The sequence below is a fragment of the Apodemus sylvaticus genome, chromosome 9, assembly GCF_947179515.1.
Source record: "Apodemus sylvaticus chromosome 9, mApoSyl1.1, whole genome shotgun sequence".
NCBI classification, from domain to species: Eukaryota; Metazoa; Chordata; class Mammalia; order Rodentia; family Muridae; genus Apodemus; species Apodemus sylvaticus.
Window position 1 is genome coordinate 7,731,022 of NC_067480.1, and position 25,174 is coordinate 7,756,195.

General features: G+C 41.4%; 1 protein-coding gene across 1 annotated transcript; it reads left to right on the forward strand.

The window, feature by feature from the left end:
• Window positions 1–3,055: 3,055 nt before the first annotated feature.
• Ndufv2 (NADH:ubiquinone oxidoreductase core subunit V2) lies at window positions 3,056–24,718 on the forward strand. Its single transcript, XM_052193504.1, has 8 exons — window positions 3,056–3,305; window positions 13,947–14,012; window positions 16,269–16,331; window positions 16,414–16,530; window positions 18,206–18,374; window positions 21,718–21,827; window positions 23,248–23,324; window positions 24,569–24,718. The coding sequence occupies exons 1-8, from the start codon at window positions 3,255–3,257 to the stop codon at window positions 24,660–24,662; spliced, it is 747 nt and encodes a 248-aa protein (XP_052049464.1). The 5' UTR covers window positions 3,056–3,254; the 3' UTR covers window positions 24,663–24,718.
• The last annotated feature ends 456 nt before the right edge of the window (window positions 24,719–25,174 follow it).

The following is a 25,174-nucleotide window of genomic DNA, read 5'->3' on the forward strand; positions in this document are numbered from 1 at the left end:
CTGTTTTGTTTTTTTGTTTTCTGTTTTTGTTTTTTTGTTGTTGTTGTTGTTTTGTTTTTTTTTTGAGACAGGGTTTCTCTGTATAGCCCTGGCTGTCCTGGAACTCACTCTGTAGACCAGGCTGGCCTCGAACTCAGAAATCCACCTGCCTCTGCCTCCCAGAGTGCTGGGATTACAGGCATGCGCCACCACCGCAGCCCGGTTTGTTTTTAAGATTTACGTGTTACATGAATATTAATGCTCTGTCTGCATGTATAGCTGCATACCAGAAGAGGACACTGGGTCCATTATGATGGCTGTGAGCCACCATGTGGGTGCTGGGAATTGAACTCAAGACCTCTGGAAGAGCAGCCAGTTCTCTTAAACTCTGAGCTATCTCTCCATCCCTTGGAGTTTCTTTTTTTCTCTTCCTTCCTTCCTTCCTTCCTTCTTTTTCTTTTTTTAAAGTTTAAATTATTTTTTATTTTTATGTATACGGGTCTTTTGCCTGCATGTGTGTCTGTGTATCACTTGCATACCTGGTGCCTGCAGAGGCCAGAAGAGTGTATCAGATCCCCTGGAACTGATGTTAGAGATAGTTGTGAGCTTCTTTGTGGTACAGGGAATATAACCCCAGCCAGTGCTCTTAATCACTGAACCATCTCTCTAGTGCCATCATTTAAATTTATAGCAACCTTTTGAAGATACTTTCAGAATTCACCCAAGCTATGAATGGCCACTGGAAAAACAATCAAGTACCACTCTCTTTTGAGATGCCATATTCAAAACCAGTAGCACCTGGATGGCTCTTACACATTAGCAAGCCCAGTTGTCACACGAGGTGCAACCTTGGCTATCTCTGGAACACAGCTTCTTTGTGCTCTCAGAAAACATCTCACAGAAGGTTTCACCTCAGCGATGCTGGTCTCTTCTTAAACACTGCTAACTTCTTAGCTCCAGCTAACCAGCATCAAGTGTCCCACTTGTCCTTTTCATTTTTCACTCTAAAGTTAAAGCCATATGGCCAAAGCTGCTGAGTTCTGCTGCCTGCAGGATCTGGAACAGGACCCCTTTGTTCTATTAGGTTATCACTAGCTTCCTCTTTTCCAATTCCTTCCTTGCCCTGTAGATGGACCTTCAACTCAGAGATCTGGATGCCAGTCTCCTGGGATTAAAGGTGTGTACCACCATGACTGGATCTAAATTTAGCTGGGTAGAATCTTGCCCCCAAATCCCTTAATCTGTTAACTCCTAGAACATAGGAGGATTCAGTTTCATTTCACTTCCTGGTGCCCCTTTAAACTGGAGCTATGTATTTTATATTTTTCCTTTCTAAGCTTGCTATAGTTATTCAAAACAATCTTCTCGAGACTCTACCAGAGAACAAAGTCTGTGATGGGTGTTTCTGACACTTCCTTTGTCAATGCAATTAATCTGAATCTCTTCACCTTAGCCTCAGGCAGACTCTTCAGATAAGGTCAAAAAGCAGCCTTGTTCTTCACCAAAATACTACAAAAACAGTCTCTAGGCCACATACTGAATGGAATTCTTCTCCGCTGAAACCTCTTGGACCAGGTCTACACAGTAGAAATCACTCACTGCAAAAAGTCTTCCATACTCTTACTTGTATGGCTCATTAAGCTCCACTTAAAACATTTCATGGCTTTCCAAATCCAAAGTCCCCAAATCCACATTCTTCCAAACAAAAGCATGGTCAGGCCTATCACAGTAATACCCCAGTCCCTGGTACCAACTTCTGTCTTAGTTAAGGTTTTACTGCTGTGAACAGACACCACGACTAAGGCAACTCTTATAAGGACTGCATTTAATTGGGGCTGGCTTCAGGTTCAGAGGTTCAGTCCATTATCATCAAAGTGGGAGCATGGCAGCATCCAGGCAGACATGGTCCAGGAGGAGCTGAGAGGTCTACGTCTTCATCTGAAGGCTGCTAGCAGAATACTGGCTTCCAGGCAGCTAGGATGAGGGTCTTATAACCCACACCCATAGTGACACACCTATTCCAACAGGGTCACATCTTCTAATAGTGCCACTCCCTGGGCGGAGCATATACAAACCATCCCAAGGATACATACATGATTATCACAGTCCAGCAAGAGACTGGGTATTCAAACTATTTGCATTACGCAAAGATTTTTCATTCAGCTAAAAGATTTATTGACTGCCTTTCATATGCTAAGTACAGTACAAGATGCTGAATCAAAGAAAATGGGAAATTCTTTCCCCAGGGAGGTTATAATCAGGTGGCAAATACAGTGGACGGGAGGCAGGCATATTGTTGAGGTACTTCCATGAGTAATCTAGATTAGGAGGTCTGAGTACGATACGATGAAGTCCTATTGAAGAATCCATGGCCGGGCAGTGGTGGTGCACGCCTGTAATCCCAGCACTCTGGGAGGCAGAGGTAGGCGGATTTCTGAGTTCGAGGCCAGCCTGGTCTACAGAGTGAGTTCCAGGACAGCCAGGGCTACACAGAGAAACCCTGTCTCGGGGGAAAAAATTCCAAAAAACCAAAAATAAATAAATAAATAAATAAATAAATAAATAAATAAATCCACAGCTGGAAAGAGCCCAATGCATCCTATAGCTGCTAGGAATTTCCAGAGACCAAACATACATCAAGAAGACAGTGGGTTCCTCCTTCCACCAGTTTCATTATGGAAAATGTGTAGAGCATACACAAAGCACAAAGAATATTTGTTCGCCTACCGCGCAGCATCAACAGTCATCATTTCCACCCCACTCACTGGCATTCCAGCTAGTCTGTCATTTTACAGACTCTAAGGCGACGGCTCGGGAGCCAAGGCACTTGCTGTCCAGGTCCACTAGGTGGCAGCACTTTAAGTACGATCGCTTGTGAGATGAGACTCAACCGAGCGGATTTTGAAAGAAATAACTGCAATACTGGAGGAGGTGTTTGACAGAACAAACACAAGAGCCTCCAGGAGGCGCGCTTTGTCCTCAGGGCGGGGACTCAGCTTGCCTAGCGCGACCGGCCTTTTAGGGAACTGGGCTGTTTCGGTCCCGCCCCCCGGTCCCAGCAGCCCCCGCGCGCCTCCGCGCGCTCTCGCGTCGGGAGCCGCGCACTGTTCCGGACGCCCAGGCCCGGTCTCGTGAGCGCGCGCGCCGTCTGTCCCGGGATCGAGAGCGCGCGCGCCGTGCGTCCTGGGCTCGGGGCCGCGCGCGCCGGGCCTCCGGGCTCGTTCGTTCCCAGTCAGCCTAGAGCGGCCCGGGGTCGGAGAACCGCGTACCCCGCCATGTTCTCCTTGGTGCTGCGGGCCGGGGCGACCGGCCTCACTGCTCAGTGGGTAAGAGGCTCGGGGTGGACCCGGGCACTGTCGCCACAGTCTCCCGCTCTTCTTGCCTCCCTTAGCTTTGGTGCCGGGAGACCCCAGGGCGCTGGACAGGTCAGCTGGCGGCGGCGGCGACGCCGCGGCCTTCGTCCTCGGTGCCTCCGGGATGCTCCGCAGCTGCGGTGGCGGCGGGTGGCGGGCCGCCCGCACCGGGCCGGGAAAGTCACCCCTAACTTAGTCAAGGTCAGGAAGGCGGTTGTCATTTGTCCTGGCGCGGAACCTAGGTGGGCCCTGGCGGCCCGCTGCTTCCAGGATCCCAGCCGCGAAGAAAGGGGCTTTTTGTCTGAATTAAAAGCATGCTGGAGAAAACGCTGATCTGCTCGGTGAAGGCTTGCCGAGTTCCTTCAGGACTAGATAAAGGTGACCAGCGTTTCATTTACTGAAGTTGCCCATTCATTTTAGCAAATGCTCGGCAGAAAGTCGTAGGGATTAACCGTGAAAGAATAGTAGCACGCGTAACTGCGCTACTTAAGGAGTTGTAGGTTTGTGGCCATTTGAGTGTCAAGTGCATCTCAGATAGGCGAAGGAATTGAAGTTGAAACACTAAAGCGAACCTAAAATGCAGATTCCAGGGCCTGCGAGATAGCTCTGTGCCGAAAGGCGCCGGCCTCCAGGTGTGAGGACCAGTCGTCGTCTGACCTTCACGAGCACGACTAGTGTCGGGAGAGTGCATGGGCACACAGTAAATAATGGCTATTGAATTAATTACATGGCAGTTACAGGAAAGAAAGAAGCCTTATTTGTTTGGTTGGATTTTATTTTCCCAACAGTAAAACAAAAACTAAGTTCTCAACAAAACACAATACACACACACACACACACAAAATCCATTCGGGGCTTTAGACTTAGGCATCCCAGATGACCTTTTGTACTTATGTGACATGACCTAGAGCAGTTAGTTTGTTTTTGTTTCTTCAGATGTGAAATGGGAATATTGAGTTTGTCCCTAATTATTTGAAGCCTTAATGTACCTTAGGTACATCAGTGTGGATTGGATTATAGTATTTTATTTTTTCCTTTTGAAACTAGCTGTCACCTGCAGCTGTGGCTGGCCTGGAGCCAGCTAAGTGTACCATGTTAGCCTTGAGTGTTTGTTGGTCCTCTTGCCTTGAGTCCTGAGTGCTGGGATTACAGGTGTGAGCTTCCAAGCCCTGCTGGAGTATAGCAATGGTGGGTGATGTTTGATAGCCCTTTGCTATGTATTTAATAGGTGAATCTGTATCTTATTTTAGAGGGTTGATGCAGTATTTTCATCACTATAAATTAGAAACAATTCCCTTTTTTGTGTGTGTGCTTGTTTCATGTAAGAACACTAATAAGGTTCATATGAGGAGTATGGTTGGTCACATCTGATATCTTAGCATTCAGGAGTTAGAGGCAGGAAGATCAGAATTTTGCTTTCCTTAGCTATATAGTGAGTTTGAGGCCAGCCTGACCTATATAAATTCCCATTTGTAAAATATCCCCAACTCAAATCCCAGCCGCCTGCAACAAACAAAAAGGAACCCATGATAGTGTGGAATAGTAAAGAGTCAGTGAAAGGTTTTATGTACAGTAAGAGCTCTGCTTTGAGTAGATGACCGGTGTAGGAATGGTGATGGACTAGGTCTGGTCGAAGTCAGAAACTGGAGGGTTACATCGGTAAGAGAGGCTCTGTGAATCATTCAGTTGAGGAGGAGACTAAGAAGTAGGGGCAAAAAAGTTCCCATAGACATTTTCTGTTTCTTTTGTTTTTGAGGCAAAGGGTAACAAGAGGTGTAATTGAAAAGCAGTTTTTTTAAAAGTTTTATTTATTTATGTATATGTACACTGTAGCTGTCTTCAGACACACCAGAAGAGGGCATCGGATTCCATTACAGATGGTTGTGAGCCACCATGTGATTGCTGGGGATTGAACTCAGGACCTCTGGAAGAGCAGTCAATGCTCTTATCCTCTGAGCCATTTCTCCAGCCCAGGGTGCTGTTTGTGGATGCTGTTTCCAGACAGTTTCTTTATGTAGCCTTGGCTGGCCTGGAAGAAAGACCAGCCTGGCTTCAAAGAGATCCACCTCACAGAGATCCACCTGCACTCCCAGGCCTCTGCTTTCAGTTTTGAAATGTTTTCCCCCTAAGATAGTCAGTTTTGTGCTGTCCCCCCTCCCCCACATGCTCTCCACAATGAGTAGGTTCTGAATTGTGTTCTGGACATTGTGAATGCGTATGTTACATAGACGCGACAGTCTAACTTACTACTTTAAAGAATGTCCATCTCCATTGTCTTGAGTGGTAGAGCAAATATTGGTTCTGTTTAGCGGGGCTACTTAGAACCCACCATTACCCAGGGCCAGCCAGAGGTGTGAGCAGTCGCTGTCCTCGGTTTCCTCCTTTCTTTCCACTTCCTTGGCTAAGTCAAGCCACTTAAGATTGCTTTTTATTTTTATTTTTTTTATATTTATTTTAGTTTTGTTGTTTGTAGAGCAGGGTCTTACTGTGTAGCCTAAGCTGGCTTTAAACTCTGGTAGTACTCTTAGTATACCTTCTAAGTGTTGGTGTTACAGGTGTGAGCCATCATACCTGGCTTACATGAAAGATTTTTGGTTTGTTTGTTTGAGACAGGGTTTCTCTGTGCAGTTCTAGTTGACCTGTTACATTAGAGATACTCAAACCTAATTTTGTAAAATCCCAGCAGACCCAAGAGAGATTTTATCTTTTAGGATAGGCATATTGGTACATACCTTTAATCCCAAAGGCAGGAGGATCTCAGTGAGTTTGAGGCCAGTCTGGTCTATATAGCTGGTTGCCAGAACATCAAGGGCTACTTAGTGACGTTTCAACAAAACAAAACAAAACAAGAACCCAAGAAATTTTATCTTAGTGTGTGTGTGTATCTTAAAGTCCTAAATCCCAAAACATTTTACAGATTTTTTTTTCTTTTTTTTTTTCTTTCTTTCTTTCTTTTTTTTTTTTTTTTTTTTGAGACAGGGTTTCTCTGTATAGCCCTGGCTATTCTGGAACTCACTCTGTAGACCAGGCTGGCCTCGAACACAGAAATCCGCCTGCCTCTGCCTCCCAAGTGCTGGGATTACAGGCGTGTGCTACCACGCCCGGCTTTTACAGATTTTTCTTAGCTTATGCTGGGTTTAACTACACTCCTACTTTGAAGGTCGATGATTTAATAAGTGAAACAGTATAGTTTGCCAACATTGTATTCTATTAAGTAGTTTCACCCTTTTATTTTTTTCTCTCTTTGTATGTACAATGTGTGAGTTTGTATGTAAGTATTCCTTTTTAAAGCTGCCCAAGGAAATTGTTGTATATGATGAACAACTAAGTTTAACGAGTGCTGTAATTATGGAAGAATGACCGACTCCTTTCTTTAGTGGCTGTCCAGGCTATGCAGAGGGAGTTCCGTGGTCAGGAGGGGTGCGTGGGAGGCATAAAGTGCTGTCAGTTGAAGAAGCTGCATGCACAAGGGGTGGGCTCATGGCAGGCTGGAGAGGAAATGAGGGTGAAAGCCGGGACTGAAAGGGTCAAAGGCCTTTCCTATGACATAAGAGGATTTAGATTTTATCCAGTAAGACATGAACAGTTTTGGCAGATTTGTAGCATGCTCAAACTGAGTCCATTGCTACCACTTTCAGTCCTCTGCTCATTAGAATTTTTGTGAGCATCTCTAGAGACGTGGAAAAGCGTAAGACAGTCATGGAACCAACCACGTTATTGGTAGTGATCTGGGGTGGAGAAAGAACTGGGATAGAAGCAGGGCTGGGAATACAATAGAAGGAATAACAAATTATTCACTAGAATGTCTAAGACCTATGGTTAATAAGTCAGGAAAAGTATACTGAAATATTTTCTCAAGTCGAGCATGGCTTTAAGATATTGTCTAAAAATGATTGTTAACTGCATATAATGGTCTATACCTATAATCTTGGCACTTGTTAATAGGAGCATAGAAAGTTTAGGCTAGCCTGGGCTATCTAATGAGATTTATCTCAAAACAACAAAAGTAAGCCTGGTGGTGGTGGTGGTGGTGGTGGTGGTGGTGGTGGTGGTGGCTCATGCCTTTAATCCTGACTTGAGAAACAGGCAGATGCTTATGTGTGTAAGAGAGGCATCCTACTGGAAGGGTTATATTAGATGTATTCTCCAAACTGGCACTAGTGTACTAGAGTGTCGTGGCTTGTGTAAAGTGATGGCTTGGTTTGCTGTGCTCTGCTTTGTGTGTCTTAATGAAAGGGTTGTTTGTATCCTGGTGCGTCGGATGTCTTGTAGGTAGCAGTACATTATTAGCATGAAAAACTCAGGAACATGACATCCCTTATGGGAACACCAGAGCATCTCCCACCCCTTCCATTTCCTTTAAGTAAAGGGGAATTATATATTAATTTCAGCAGAGAGGAAGTAGATGTTTTTCAGATATCTAAAAATATAATTGTATTGCAAGAAGTCAAGGCCTGATTACTAACAGAAGCAAGAAACTCAATAATCTGCTCTGTTTTGAGAATGACTCTTAAAGTTTTTGCAAACCAAAGACAATTTATCTGTCATGCTTTAAAATTATCTTTAAATCTGTCTTTCAGTTATTCTTTCTTGTGTCTGCTAAGAACAACAATGCTTTAACATATTAGGAAGTTCTTTCTGAGTAATCTCATTATCTTACAACAGCCCATTAAAAAGACACCCATTTTAAAACAAATAAGAGCTCTTGCCTTTTATCTCAGTATCCAGGAGGCAGAGTCAGGAGGGTCTCTGAGTTCGAGGCCAGTCTGGTCGACAGAGCTAGTTCTAGGACAGCCAAGGCTGCTCAAAGAAATCCTGTCTCAAAAAACAAAACAAAACAAAAACAAGATAAAATCAATAAGCTTTAAAAATATTAAAGAAGGGGCTGGAGAGATAGCTCAGTGGTTCAAAGTCCTGGCTGCTCTTCCACAGGATGGGGGTACATTCCCAGGACCCACATGGTGGCTCCTAGCTGACTGATACTTCAATTCTAGGAGACCCAACACTTTCTTTTGTCTCCCAATGGCACCAGCCTTGTTTTGCACATAGTGCATAGACTTATATGCTGTCTAAACACCTGTACACATAAAATTTAAATAATAAAGTAGGAGATTAAGAGATGGGTGGCTCAGCAGTTAAGAACCTCTTCCTGCTCTGAGGGCCAGAGTTTGCATCCCAGCACACATGGGGCAGCCCCCAGGTCCCTGTAACTCTGGCTCCAAAGGGTCTTATTTTCCACTTCTGATACAGTATCTTAAATAAAGATACTAAGTACAAAGTTGCATATTAGGAACTAGCAAAGTATTAATATAAACTCTTTACCTTGGGGAAAATTAAAAGCCAGAAAGTACTGAGTTAGCTTTTTCTCCCCACTTTTTAAAAAAGATTTTATTTATTTATTTATTTATTTATTTATTTATTTATTTATTTATTATGTATACATGTTTGCTTCATGCCAGAAGAGGGCACCAGATCTCATTACAGATGGTTGTGAGCTACCATGTGGTTGCTGGGATTTGAACTCACTGGAAGAGTAGCCAGCACTCTTAACCACTGAGCTATCTCTCCAGCCCCCTCCCCACTCTTCTTAGTCATTCTGTCATGAAACATTGATTTTGGGGGGGGAGGGATGGAAATATGTGTAAACTCATGTGAATATGCAGAATTACTGCTCAGCAAGACTATGCCTCAGAAATATTTTCCAGGGATTGGTAGAGTGGTTCAGTGGTTGGGGTGCTTGCCACCAAAACTGCCATCTTGGGTTCTGTCCCTGGAGCCAATTTCTGTGAGTTGTTCACAGCAAATAAAATTAAAATAAAATAAAATAAAAGCAACAGATAAATAAATGTTGAAGAGATTGTCCAATTTGTAGCAGCATAGATTTAATGAACAACATTTTTTAAAAAAAAAATACAAAATATGTTTACTGGGATAGTTCCCACTCACCCTGAATCAGGTGCTTCCAGTGCCGCTGCCTTCTGTGCGAACATCCTTCTGTCAGCCCTGCCTACTGTTTGCGCATGGGCAAAGACTGGCCATTTTATAGCGAAGACTTTATGGATTTTCAGATCCATAACATAGGAACTGGGGCTCTGCACCACATACTTTTTCCTGTGTTTCTTCTTCTCTGGAAAGGAATGAAGGAGATCCTTTGTGAGAAGCATGTTCTTGTAGGGAGGTCTTAACCCCCAGAAAGCCAATGGGCAGCTTTTTCTTTTCTTTTCTTTTCTTTTTTTTTTTTTTTTTTTGGATTTGGTTTTTTTTTCAAGACAGGGTTTCTCTGTGTAGCCCTGGCTGTCCTGGAACTCACTCTGTAGACCAGGCTGGCCTTGAACTCAGAAATCCTCCTGCCTCTGCCTCCCAGAGTGCTGGGATTACAAGTGTACGCCACCACTGCCTGACTGGGCAGCTTTTTCAAAATTAGCTCTGTATTTATTTTAAAGATTTATTTTCATATTTTGTGTTTAGTGTTTTGCCTACATGTATATATGTGCTCTGCATGTGTGCATGGTGCCCACAGAGAAGAGGGCACTGGATCTCTTGGGACTGGAGGTATAAACAGTTAAAATCCACCATGTGGGTGCTGAGAACCGAACCAGAGTCCTCTGCAAAAGCAGGTCTTTAACTGCTGAGCATCTCTCCAGCGCCTCTTTATTCATTTTAAATGAAAATATATGCATGAAATATCCTGAATAAACAAAAAGGGATCAGATATTGACCAAAAAAAAAAGCTCGATGTATTTCATTTGTGAATGTTTTAGTTTAAATCAGTCTTTTTCAGTTTGCATATCAGTGTTAAATAGGAATTTGGAAAATAGAAAAAAAAGATATGAGCCTTTACAATCTTATAATAAAAATGATGGTGACAATTATTTACAGCATTCATTTTTTATTAGAGTCTGTATTTGTTATAATAGGAATGATAGACTGTATTTTTTAAAAGTTAATTTTGTTGTATTTTGTGTTTTGCCTGTGCACCATGTGCACCCTGTTGCCCAAAGTCATCAGAAGAGGTCCCTAAGACTGGAGGTACAAATGGTTGTAAGCCACTGTGTGAGTGCTGGGAATTGAACCTGGGTCCTGGAAGAGCAGACAGTGCCCATAACTGCTGAGCCGTCTCCGCGGTCCTATTTATGTCCTACAAAAAGAGTTCTTGGGGCTGGTGAGATGGTTCAGTGGGTAAGAGCACTGACTGATCTTCTGAAGGGCCTGAGTTCAAATCCCAGCAACCACATGGTGGCTCACAACCATCCATAATGAGATTTGACGCCCTCTCCTGGTGTGTCTAAAGACAGCTACAGTGTACTTACAGATAATAATAAATAAATCTTTAATTCTTGATCATTTCTGGATGTAACTGTGGCATCAATTTGTTTTTCCTCTGTCATTTTTATGAAAATTAACAGCTCCTTAATACTCCTTAATACTCCACTATGGGAATTGTGTTCATTTAGAACTTCCCTTCAGCTCACAAAGTAAAAACTTGCTGTGGAGACCTCATGACCTAAGTTTGATCCCTGGATCTCACAGTGGAAGGAGAGGACTCCTGAAAGTTTTCTCTGACCTCCACACATGAACTTGCATTCACACACACACAGAACATAGCGAATTACACTCTGAAAATACTTTAAAATTAAAGCTTCTCTTTGCTTATGTTTTTCAATAACTACGCTAGAAACAGTTTTTGTTTTATTTTGATTTGGGTTTTTTGTTTGTTTGTTTGTTTGTTTGTTTTTTACTGTTTTTGTATATTTTGAGACAGTCCCCTATGAACCCTGAATTCATAAGAGATCTGTGTGGCTTTGCCTCCCCAGTGCTAGGGTTAAAGGTATGTGCCACCTTGCATGACAAAATATTCTTATGTCTTTTATACTCATTTCTTTCAAAGATGTATTATTTTTAAATATGTGTGTATATGTAGGTATATGCCCACCAGTGCAGTGCCTGCAGAGTTAAGAGGTCTGGGGTTTCCCTGGAGCTAGAGTTACAGGCAGTTGTGAAATGCCCCAGGTGGATGCTGGGAACAGAACTGTAAGAACAGTTCCCGTTTAGAGTGGGAGGTCAGCAGTACAGGAGATGAGCAGGAGAACAAAATGTATCAGATTCCTTCAGAGCAGGTGCTCCTGGTCAGGCTGCAAAACATTCAAAGTCATACAGTGTGTGGCTGGAGCTGCTGAAGGATTTAGTACAGTGCTGAAATGGCCGGCAGGTCTGGTAACACGTCCTATAATCACTAAGCAATCTCTCCAGCTCCCTTACCTGCACTTTGTAACTTTGTAATGTAACACACACACACACAGAGCACCTCTCCTCTCCATGAGACAGGGTCTTCATATGCATGCATAGATTCACAGCACCCTCCTCTCAGGCTTCCTAGTACTAGGATTGTAGGCTGGGACACCCCAGCTACTACTTCAATGCCCTTTAAAAGTAAATTTCCAAAAGCATTGCTGTGTTAAAAGAAGTATATTTATATCAGGCATTGTGGCACACACCTTTCATCCCAGCACTTGGGAGGCAGAGGCAGGTGGATTTACAAATTAAGTTCAAAGGCTCTGTTGCATAGAGAAGCTATGTCTTCAACCATCCCCCGCCAAAACGCCCCCCAAAGGGTATAAATTCTTTGAAGTTTTTCATAAATCATACTAGTTTGCTTCCCTAAAAGGCATGTATGAGTGTTTGCCTAATGCATTAGCAAACCCATTTCTCCCATGCTCTCAACAAAATGGAATGCTATCTTAAAAAAAATCCCAAACCAAAACTTTTCTTAATTTAAGCTGACAGTATTATTTTAAATTTCATGCTTTTAATTGCTATTACGTTTTTAAATGTTCATGATCTTTACTAATTTTCCTCATTAACTTTATGCACTTAAGGTCTTTTCTGGGTGTTATCCCTTTATCACTAGAAGTGTGTAAGACATAGTAGTCTTCAACATAGTTGGTAGATGATGCCAGAGAGAGAGGGTGTACGGGAGAAACAGAGCAGAGGAGTCAGAGCTGAGTCCTGAAGGAAGGCGGTGACTTTCAAGTTGTGGCTAATCCTTAAGAAATGAGTATATGAGGCTCAGAAGGCTAAAAGAGGGGTTACTTCCCCTGCCTTAAAATTAACCATTGTCTCAGTGTTTACTCAAGTAATTCTGTTATTCAGAAGTTGTTGCTATATTTTCTTCTGTTCTCAGCTGAAGTGACTGCAGTCTGTTTTCTATAGTTTAGTGTCATGTTTCATAGTCTTGATTGTGTTGTTTTTTAAAGTTAAATATTTAAAGCAAAAGAAGCATAAAGTAATGCATGTTTACCTGCTAGCTGCCTAAGGGGTGGTGGTAGGAGGGGAGAAGGGTTGAGGCAGAGCCCCTCCAGGACCCTTTCTCTGGTTGTGGGTGCTACATGGTACTAAACCTGATAGCTTTGATCACTGTATGCTGTACTAGGTTTTCTAGTTAAGGCATTTGTTTAGAGTGGGAGGTCAGCAGTACAGGAGATGAGCAGGAGAACAAAATGTATCAGATTCCTTCAGAGCAGGTGCTCCTGGTCAGGCTGCAGAGCATTCGAAGTCATACAGTGTGTGGCTGGAGCTGAAACGGCCGGCAGGTCTGGTAACACGTCCTATAAACAGTCCAGCACCAGGAAGGCTGAGGCAAAAAGAAAAAACTTAAAACTACAGCATGGGCTATATATGGAGACACTATCAAAAAATTTTAGAAGAGTATAATGTGACTATTTGTGCATAGCTGTGACACATGTGTAGAATAAAAACATTACCATATTAGGGCCAGCTGTGGTAGAGCAAACCTTTAATCTTGGGAGGCTGAGGCAGGTGGCTCAGTAGAAAGGCAGCCTGGTCTACAGGACAATCCAGTAAAGCAGGACTACACATTGAGACCCTGTCTCAAGCAACAAAACTTTACCATATTAAAAAGCTGGCATCAAGTCAGACAAAGGGAAAGACAGCCACTTAATTCTCTGAGGTTCATGCCAGCCTAATGTGAATAGAAAGTGCTCATGGCACCTGTGCACCCGTGCTCATGGCACCTGGGCACCCGTGCTCATGGCACCTGTGCACCCGGGCTCATGGCACCTGTGCACCCGTGCTCATGGCACCCGTGCTCATGGCACCCGTGCTCATGGCACCCGTGCTCATGGCACCCGTGCTCATGGCACCCGTGCTCATGGCACCCGTGCTCATGGCACCCGTGCACCCGTGCTCATGGCACCCGTGCTCATGGCACCTGTGCACCCGTGCTCATGGCACCCGTGCTCATGGCACCCGTGCTCATGGCACCCGTGCACCCGGGCTCATGGCACCCGTGCACCCGGGCTCATGGCACCTGTGCACCCGTGCTCATGGCACCTGTGCACCCAGGCTCATGGCACCCGGGCTCCACTCTGGCTTGGGTTTGGGTCAGTTCTTCCACTGACTCCCACAGGTGAGTTAATAATGTGCCCTTATGCATCTATTTCCTGATACTTTTGAGAGAGAAGGGCATAGGATATAGGCCAGCTCTCCTAAGATGATACCCAAGATAACTTGATTCCCTTGTTTTAAATTATGACTCTTAAAATGAAATTTTTCTTAATATTTGTGACTAAGTTTTCTTAAAAATTTAAACTTTAGGGAAGACATGCAAGGAATTTGCATAAGACAGCCGTGCAAAATGGTGCTGGAGGAGCCTTATTTGTGGTAAGTAATTGGAATTCCTTATAATGGAAAGACTTGGGATTTTGAGTGAATCCACTATAATATCATAAATTGTGGGATATGTTACCATAACTCCATGGCAGAATATTTGCCTAGAGTATGCAGGGTCTGGATTCAAATCCTAGTACTGCAAAGAAAAGAAGTAAACAACCTTAAGTATTTGTTTTAGTTTCATGTGTGAGTGTAACTGAGAGCATGCATGTACATTGTGGATGCAGGAGTAGAAAAGGTCAGCTCCTTATGACCTGGGCTGTAGTCAGCTGTGAGCTGCATGTGGGTGCTGGGAACCAAGCCTGACTGCTCTTCAGCCTAGAGCCACTTCTCCTGCCCCTAAAAAACAAAACCTTAATGCCTGTGTCTTTGGAATATATTGATCACCATGGGGATTTAAGAATAGCTTGTTAACTTTGTTATAATTCAAATGATGTTTGGCTTCAGCTGAACCTCTCAAATAGAAACTAACACCTAGGAATTTAGGAGACTCTAGGATTAAAAATTTTGGTTACTGTGAGCAGGGCATGATGGAGCACGCTGTTAGTCCCAGCACTTGGGAGGCAGATCTCTGAGCGTTTAAGGCCAGCCCGATCTGCATAGTGAGTTCTAGGACAGCCAGGGCTCTGTTACACAGACAAACACTGTCTCCAAGGAGGGAAAATTTAGGTTATTGGTTGGTGAAATTGCTATGAGTGCTAATCTGAAGGTCAGATTACATGACTGTAATTTGAGAAATCCCTAAAGGGTATTTGTTTGAAACTCAAGAGTTTATAGTAATACAGTTAGTGCATTACTGCATAATTAATATATTATTTCACAAAGCAGTTGGTCTCCGTAATTTTGGCTTCACAGTTTTAACACTAGGGTGGTATTTACAAACTGGCTTTAGATGCTGTGTCTGTTTTTAGTAATTAATCTAGTATTTGATGACAATGGTAGTAAACTTGTATGATGATTTAGAGTATATACTTCAAATTATTGTCCAAAGCTTCTATTTTCCTCCCTCTTTTGTTTGGTACCTTTTTTAAAAAGCAAAACACTGAGAACATAGAGATGTCTTGTTAATATTAAGCTTATTCTGCTCTTTAAAAAATAATAATGTACATATTTGACTATTGCTGGCTCGCCGGGAACTCACAAAGATCTGTTTCCCCAGTGCTGGGATTAAAAGTGTAAAAACACATTTTTAATATTTGGCCTACTCCACTGGGTTTTTTTGTTTGTTTCTTTGTTTTGTTTTGTTTTTGGAATATAGTTGTGGTTTTAGTTTTTTGCTTCTGATGTTTTCTTTTATATAGGATTTCACATTGCAACCCAGGATGTCCTTAATTCTTGGCAATCCTCCTGCCTGGGATTCTTGGCAAACTGAACCTTCTAAATGTTCACTCGATGGTTTCTCTGTGGAACACTTGTTTGGGGACAGACATGTCGTCCCAGACATCAAGGGCAATCAGCTCCTTTGTTTTTGGGTACTGTGCTTGTCAGGAATTCACATTTAGAATTTTTATTTAAAATTTTTACTGATGTGTATGTCTACCTGGATAAGTGCATGTGGTACAGGTACCTCACAGGCCGGAAGGGACCAGTGAATACCCTGGAACTGGAGTTACTGGGAGTTATGTTTCCTAATGTGGATGCTGGGAACTGAACTGTGGTTCTCTGCATTAGCAGCAGACATCCCACCCACCCTTCACCCCCGAGATAGGGTTATCTGGTACAGTAGAGCCCTGGCTATACTGGAGCTTTCTCTGTAGATCAGGTTATCCTCAAACTCAGAAATCCACATGCCTCTGCCTCCAAAATGCTGGGATTAAAGGCGTGCACCACCATGTCCAGCAGCAGCCAGTAATTTTAACCTCTAAGCTCTCTTTCCAGCCCATACTTAAATTTTGTGTCTTAATTACATACTGCTGCCAGTTTGTATTTGATATTTGAACTAGAATACACCATTCCTAGTGAAGCTGGATAACTATTTTTTGTTTTGAAACCAAAAAGTATGCCTTAATATTTAAGGGTTCATTTTGAAACTATTCTAAACGTTTTAGTTCTGCTATCCTTTGGTAAACAGTTAACAAGTAAGTATTTTTAGTCATTCCTGATACAAAGATAGACTTGATGGGCTTAAAGTAGAGATTAAATGAACAGCAACCATATAATGTAGTGTACAGTGGTATTTCAGTTTTAGAGAAAATATTGATAACTTTGGGAAAAAAATTTTTTTCTTTTTTTAATTTTTTTATATAGCATAGAGATACTCCTGAGAATAACCCAGATACTCCATTTGATTTCACACCGGAAAACTATAAGGTATGTTTAATAAACAGCATGGTTGATTTATCAAGTCTTCAGTATGTCCATACATATAAAGCGGGTACTTTCCCTTCTACAGAGGATAGAGGCAATAGTAAAAAACTACCCAGAAGGGCATAAAGCAGCAGCTGTGCTTCCGGTCCTGGATCTAGCCCAAAGGCAGAATGGATGGCTACCTATCTCCGCTATGAACAAGGTATTGAATTCAATTTGCTTCAGGAAAGATGAGAGATTGTATGTGGTAACTTAATATAGAGATCATCATGATAATCATTAATACCAGAGTTTACTCATACATTCATATGATTGATTGTTAGATAGATAGATAGATCTCCTCTTTAGTGTGTTTTTGTAATACAGCTTCCATTCTTGCAGGAAATAGGCACTAATGTGAAGGAGGTGTTTTTCTCCTCCCCATGCCTTTTGAGGGAAATGATCATTAATGAAAATATCTCAAATATTATATAATTTAGTATCAAAGTGTTTTGGAAATTAATGCAATAGTGTTTCAACATTAAAATTACAGGGGAAAAAGCCCTTACCAATGTGATCTCACAATATCTTTACATCTTTGGTTCTAGTCTTTAACAAAAATTTGCATCTACTATGTGGTATGCGTGGCTTTGGTTACCTTCCGAACTGCCAAGTGACCCACTTCAGCCTACTTATAAACCTAAGACTCACCCTCCCTCCTTCCAAGACAGGGTCTGCCTGACACACTTAGCCAGTCTATGCTTGAGCTTTTGCCAGTCCTCCTGCCTTAGATGTGAAGATTGTTTTCAAATAGTTTCAGCAATAATCTATATTTCAGATTTACTTACATCCTGTTACTATGGTAATTACATTCCTGTGACATATAGCACATCACGTACAAAGTACACATAAGAACAGCCCATGAAAGCCTGGTGGTGGTGGCGGCGCATGCCTGTAATCCCAGCACTCTGGGAGGCATAGGCAGGCGGATTTCTGATTTTGAGGCCAGCCTGGTCTACAGAGTGAGTTCCAGGACAGCCAGGGCTATACAGAGAAACCCTGTCTCGAAAAAAACCAAAAAAAAAAAAAAAAAAAAAAAAAAAAGACCCAGCCCATAGCTTTCTGCTTGACCACCATCATGGATGCTCCATGTAGTGTGCTCATGCTTACCATCTTCTAAACTTGATTTGGTTATAAATGAAGTGCACTGTTAAGGTGGATTATTACAAAAAAGGAACAAAAGACAAAGGCTATCTCATCTTTGTTGGGAGAACAATAGACTTTATCTAAAAACTGCAAATGCAAACTTTAGGTTGTGTTGATTGCTCTATTTGCATATATACTTCCCTAATACTGATATATGTTACAAAACTTTATTTAATAATTAAATGCTTCCCTTAGTTAATATAGGTGGTTACTTTTTCTAAAAACCTTGATGAGGACTGGGTATGTAGCTAAGTGGAAGAGCATTTGCTTACCAACTCCAAATCCCTGGGTTTAATCCTCAGCACCAAGAAAAAAAACAAAAAATAGCATGCTCTATAGTTCTTGTGAAAAATGTTTTATTTGAAATTATACCTTTGTTTTTAAACTCTTAAAAATATTTTTAAATATTAAGCTCAGTGTGTGAAGCGCATGTGGCCAGAGGACTTCCGTGTTACAAGGTTTTCTACTTGCTTGAACTTACCAGCTCATACCTTGTTTCTTTGGTTTTTTTGTTTTTTTTTTTAAGGAAAATGATGTTTTATTAATGAAAACATTTTGGTCTCTTGTTGAATAGTAAGAGTATAGAGGAAAATAAAACAAGAGTGTAAGAACATTTAGGACTTATTAGAGCTGGATACATTAGCTTCAGTGATGTGAACATTGTAATCATTTTTAATGTTTTAATATTTTAGGTGGCAGAAGTTTTACAAGTACCTCCAATGAGAGTATATGAAGTAGCAACTTTTTATACAATGTATAACCGAAAGCCAGTTGGGAAGTACCATATTCAGGTCTGCACTACTACACCTTGCATGCTTCGAGATTCTGACAGCATATTGGAGGCCCTTCAGAGAAAGCTTGGTATGGAATACTTCATTTCTTTTATTAATAACCGGGTGCCTTGGGACACAGCCTTAATCCCCCAGCACTTGGGATGAAGAGACAGAGGGATCTCTAAAGTAAGTTCCAGGACAGCCAGGGCTACGCAGAGAAACCCTGTCTTGAGGCACCTTTCCCCACCCCTAACCCCAAACAAACAAACAAAGCAAGCTTCATCTCTATACATTTCCTGACTTCTAAACAAAATTATCTTTCTCTCTTTTCTAGATCTGACATTTTCCACCTAAAATATTCAACTTCAATTTATCTCATTTGGCTTGTACTTACTCAGTACTTAAAAAAAAGTATTAGTTGCTTACTTTTATTTGTTTCTACTTTGTGTTCATCTAATTATCAGCCTCAAGTCTGAGCCTTTAATCTATGTTAATCATTAAGAATGTTAGTATTATGTCACATAAAAAAATGACTATATATGGGCTAGAGAGATGGCTCAGGCAAAAAGCATGCATTGCTTTCCCCGAGGACCTGAGCTCACTTCCTATCCAACATCTGTGTATCAGGCAGCTTATAACCACCTGTAATTCCAGCCCCAGGTGGATCAGACACTTCTTGAGGCATCTGCACTTATGTTCACAAACACAGAAAAAGAATTTTTAGAGCGTCCATGCACTTTTCTAGAGACGCCTTAGGATAAGTAACAACATAGTAGTAATATTTCATAAGGGAAATTTTAAATGGATATAGTTATAGCATATTTATAAAATAAAATAAATGAGTACTTTCAGTACTTTCCATACAAAATTGCCATTGCTGCTGGCTTTTTTTTTTTTTTTTTTTTGAGACAAGGTTTCTCTGTGTAGCCCTGGCTGTCCCAGAACTTGCCCTGTAGACCAGGCTTCAAACTCAGAGATCTGCCTGCCCTTCCCTTGGAGTACTGGGTTTAAGGGTGTGTGCTACCACTGCCTGCCTGCATTTATTTTTAACTGTGAAGTTAAAACATCTTTTAATTTTCCTTCTTGTCCTGAGGAAGTACAGGCCTCGTTCATACTAGAGGCAAGTACACTTAACAATGCTTTGAGCTCTCAGCCCCAGTCTTTCCTTACATTGAGATAGGGTCTTACTGAGTTGACCAAGCTGTTCTTGCTTGCAGTCCTCTGACTCTCGAGTTATAGCTGGTCATTGTCATCAATTGTAGCTTTTTAAAAAATAAACGTCCTTGCATGTCACAGATATATTTGGGCAGTATCAAAGTATAAGGCTCAAAGACCAAGCTGGCTCCCAAAACACACCTCTAAGGTATAGATTCTGGTAACTGCCCAGTATATAATAGGTTACAGGTTTTATATCCTTTATTATTTAGCATATAAATGTAATATATGTGCTCTTATATTATGTGGTGTAACCGGACTTCATGCATAGCACACACTGTTCTCATTTTTTGCTGTTATAGACAAGAGTACTCTAGTAATTGCTTTCTTCCTTTTTTTGGCGGGGGGTGGGGGGGTGGGGGGAAGGGGGACTGGGAAGGGAGGGGGGGTAGGGGGGGTGGGGGGGTTGGGGGGCGGGGGGGGGGGGGTGTTGGGGATAGCCCTAGCTGTCCTGGAACTCACTCTGTAGAACAGGCTGGCCTCTAACTCAGAAATCCGCCTGCCTCTGCCTCCCAAGGGTTGGGATTAAAGGTATGTGCCACCACTGCCCCGCTAGTAATTTCATATATACACACCTTTGCATGTTTTTCATGTTGTATATTAAGATCATAAGATCATTTATAAGAAATTGCTGAGTCACACTTGCTGTATTTTGCCAATCTCTTCCCTTAAGGATATGAGTATTCATTTTCCTTACCTCCTTAATAATCTTCTGAATCTTTGCCAATCTAATGGTGTAACTGGTTATTAGCAGAGCAATTGGTTGTTTTTTTTTTAAATTAGATATTTTGTTTACATTTCAAATGTTATCCCCTTTCCCAGTTTCCCCTCTGCAAACCCCCATCCTATCCCCCCTACTGTTTCTATAAGGGTGTTTACCCACCCACTCCCACCTCACTGCCCTAGCATTTCTCTACACTGGGGCATCAAGCCTTTACAGGACCAACGGCCTTCCTTTGATGCCAAATAAGACCTCTTCAGGTCCTTCAGTCTTTCCCCTAACTCCTCCATTGGGGTCCCTGTGCTCAGTCTGATAGTTGGCTGTGAGCATCCAAATCTGTATCGGTCAGGATCTGGCAAGAGCCTCTCAGGAGACAGCTGTATCAGACTCCTGTCTGCATGGTTGCTTGTTTTTTTTAGTGACTTTTTTTTGTTTATATGTGTACAGTACCCTTGGTGGCCAGAAGGGGGTGTTGGGTCCCCTGGGACTGCACTTAGGAGAAGTTTATAACCCATAACTGTATGAGTGCTGGGAACCAAACCCAGCTCCTCTGCAAGGACACCCAGTGCTCCAATCACTGAGAAGCCTCCAGCCCCTATTTATTTGTTTTTATTTTGAAGCTTGAGAACAATTTTATTAGTTTAAAAGAAAAACCCCAAGGCAGGCAAATTATGACTATCCACTGCTGCCTGTAGGAGTGCGACAGAAAAGGTGGAGCCGTGCTGTTTGAGGTTGGCTGGAGGTCAGCCATGTGGCGGGCGGGCAGGCAGGCAGGCGGGCAAGCAGCTAGGTGGGATGGGCAGAAAGCTGTCTTACACAGAGTGAATGAAAACTGTGAGTACTGGTCTCTGGGGTTTTATTGATTTTAAAGGAACTAGCTTACTCACGAAATAGCTTGAGCCAGGCAGTGGTGGCGCATGCCTTTAATCCTAGCACTTGGGAGGCAGAGGCAGAGGCAGAGGAAGGTGGATTTCTGAATTGAAGGCTAGCCTGGTCTACAGAGTGAGTTCCCGGTCAGTCAGGGCTACACAGAGAAACCCTGTCTCAAAAAACCAAAAAAATAAAAAATAAATAAAAATAGCTTGAAGCTAGGCAGGTAGCTTTGGCATATAATCCCAGATCTCTGGCACCTAAGCCAGGAGGGGTGTCATGCAGGCCAGGACTGAGCTTCAGTGTGAGACCCTGTCTCCAAAAACAAAACAAAACAAAAAACCTAAAAGACAAAAAAATCAAAATGAATATTATGTTGTTATCATTATGTTTATTTTTTGAGACCAGATCTAGGCTAGCATTGAACTTGAAGCCTGTCTCTGCTTTCTAAGTGCTGAAATTATGTGTATACCATTATGCTTGGCTCTTTGTATTTTTACAGAAATTTAATGTATGCCAATACTTTATATGCCTCTATAACATACTGTCGATATTATCATTTTTATTAAACAATATTGCTTTTATGCTATAATCCATTTCTTTTAATGATTATCTACATTTTTAGGAATAAAGGTTGGAGAGACTACACCTGACAAACTGTTCACTCTTATAGAAGTGGAATGTTTAGGAGCCTGTGTAAATGCACCAATGGTTCAAATAAATGACAACTACTATGTGAGTATCCATCCAACTTCATGTAAGCTGAAGTTCTCAAGTGTCCTACTTAAGATATTAGTTCCTGAGTTACTCATTTAGAAGAAACTACTAGTAGTATTAAGTATCTAGAAGGTTTTAAAAGAATTATCTTTAGACATTTTGCATTTTTCTACAAGATGTGAATTTGTTTTAATTATGACAAATTTAGTCATTTACATATAGTAGAAACGAAGATGAACTAGCAACACTTTAGAGCACTTACTTAGATAATATTGTCATTATCATTATTTGCAGAAGAAATTATACAAACACCTCAAATCTTTTTCTTTCTAGATAGTATCATAAATTCAGCATGTATTTTTATAGTTTTTTGTTTTGTTTTGTTTTTTGAGACAGGATTTCTCTGTGTAGTCCTGGCTGTCCTGGAACTTACTCTGTAGGCCAGACTGGCCTCGAATTCAGAAATACGCCTGCCTCTGCCTCCTAAGTGCTGGGATTACAGGCATGTGCAACCATGCCCAACTCATTTTATAGTTTTAAAGCTTTTTCTGTAGTCTGTATCTATAGTAATATATCATTGTTTGCTTGTTTGTTTTGCCTCTGTTATGTATACCTCAATCAGGAATTCGTCAGGGCTTTATAAGAAGCATAAATTTATTTTGATATAGTAGTCCACAGGCCTTGGTGTCTAAGTTTTTTTCCCTTTTTTTCCAATTAGTAGTTAGAGTTTGAGTCAGCATAGTAGGCCTGTACTTGTCAGGCACAGCAGTGATGATCAGGTGACAATCACTGTGAACCACAGTGCTTCATCTGTCAGATCAGCATTTGTTTTGTTTTTGGTGCTTTCCTATTTTGTTTTCTGATTGCTGTGAAGAGACACCATGACATGGCAACTCTTATGAAAAAGAAAACACAATTGGGGCCTTGCTTATGTTATGGTTGCAGAGGTTTAGTTCATCATCACCATGAAGGGAAGCACGGCAGTGGCATGGTGCTGGAGGAGTAGTTGAAAGCTACAGCCTGATCTGCAGGTAGTAAGAGAGACTGGGCCTGGCTGTCTGCAAGCCCACTAAGCCTCCTAGTCCTTTCAGCTAGTGCCACTCCCAGGCCACTGAGCATTCAAATAGAAGACTAGTCACGATGAGCCTGGGGGCAGGGGGTGGGGACTCTTACTCAAACTAATCTTCAAATCCAGTTCAAATTGAGTTACCAATAAAAGAACTTGGATGACTCCTCTAAGATACTAGTGAGTCCAGAATTCAGATACAGAAATGCACTTAGTTTTTTGCCTTTTCAGCTAAAGCTCTCAATATATATTGCATTATATATTGGAGTTACTCAGTTGTAGATACCTTGTTAAGTAATAAATGAATTAATTTTAAGTACTTACAGATTTTTTTTTTACAGCAGTTCATTAATGTCTTCAATTTTTCTCTAGGAGGATCTGACACCCAAGGATATTGAAGAGATTATTGATGAACTCAGAGCTGGGAAAGTACCCAAACCAGGGCCCAGGTATATTTTTATTTACATATGTAAACTCTAACGGCATAGCCTGCACTCATAGGAGAGACTGGAAGTTTGCTTATCTAAAGCTGTCATCTAGAACAAGATTTTTTTTCCTAAAAAAATCCATAAAGTAAGCCTTGGGAGATGTTTCAGTGTTCTTATAGTTCTTTCAATGCAGGCCTTTGGTGGGGGGAGTTCAGATTCCCAGAACACACGGAAAAGCTGAGTGGGTGGTGTTGACAGAGAATCCTGTGAGCAAGGTGGCCAGCCAGCCGAGCTGAGCCAGAGAGTCACAGTTCAGTGTGAGGCAGAGGCTCCGTACACAAGGTAGAGTGATAGAGGCAGGCATCTAACATTGACTTTGGGACCCCATGTGCACATACATACATCACACACAAATACATGTGCAAACATGCTACATACATCGCATACATATATGGAAAAAACTTTTGTAAAATATCTATGATCTACCAGAACATTTATACTGAAAAAGAATCTCCTACAAATAGAAATAGCTTAAAAGTTCATGTTACTAGAAGATTGTTCTGAAATTATCCTTCCTCTTATTTCCACCTAAAGATCCATTTTTCCCTTTCAATACAAGATAATTTAAGATTTTTTTAAAATTTTGATCATGTATAATGTATATGTGGAGGTCAGAGGACAACTTTGTGGAGTTGTTTCTCTCCTTACATCTGTACAAGTTTCAGGTTTTGAACTTGGGTTGCTATCCTTTTCAACAATCACTTTTTCCTACTGACCCATGTCATTGACCCCAGACAAGATGATCTTTAATTATTACTTTTCTTGAAATAGCTATCTTGTATTCTCCCAATCTTTTTGTCTTATTTACTATCACAGAACTTTAGTTTTCCTTATGTGCCATAGTTTGGTCTCCATGGGATTTCTAGTTGGCTTGTGAATTCACGGTGATGCTTCAAACTAACTGTAGATAGGCATATGTCAAATGACTTAACCAGCAATAGACAACAGGCACACTGATAGTCCCTTAAAGTTACATTAAAGCTGAAAGTGCCTGTTAATATTATTTTGAATTGGGTCTTACTATAGCCCTGGCTGGTGTAGAACTTAACTATATAGACCAGGTTAGCAATTCAGAGCTCTTCCTGCCTTTGCCTCTGGAGTGCTGGCTGGGATTAAAGGTAAACACTACTACACCTGGATGATTTTTTAAAGTAAGAATATACATATACTAATCACTAATAATCATTACTTGTTTTTCTTTTCAGGAGTGGCCGCTTCTGTTGTGAGCCAGCCGGAGGCCTTACTTCTTTGACTGAACCACCCAAAGGACCTGGCTTTGGTGTGCAAGCAGGCCTTTAACTTACATTCAACTGTAAAAATGCCACTGGAGAAATAAAATGAACTTACCTACATAAGCTTTATACTATTTGCTTATTCCCACCTGTACATCTTGGTAGTAATCTAGTAAACACATTATTTATAAGAAGAAAAGTTAAAATAATTTTATATTTCTTTAGCTATATTTACTTATTTAGATACATGATCTTACTTTTTAGACAAGGCTGGACTAGACCTCATAGAGATCTAGTAAAGGTATTCAACAGCCACCACACTTGGCCTTTAGTTGTGTTGTTTTGGTTGTTTGAAGCAGGGTTTGTCCATCTTTGGCTATATTTTTAACACTGGAAGCATCTAAGAAATAACTGGTGGAATTGGTTAGTTGGACAATATGTGTTTGTATGAATAAAAATATTACATTTAACCCAAGAAAGGAGGTAATAGTACAATACTTCTGAAAATGCAGAATAATTTTAATTCATGGAATAATTAGGTTGCTTCAGAATTTATCAAAGTCAGTGTGGCCTTACAGG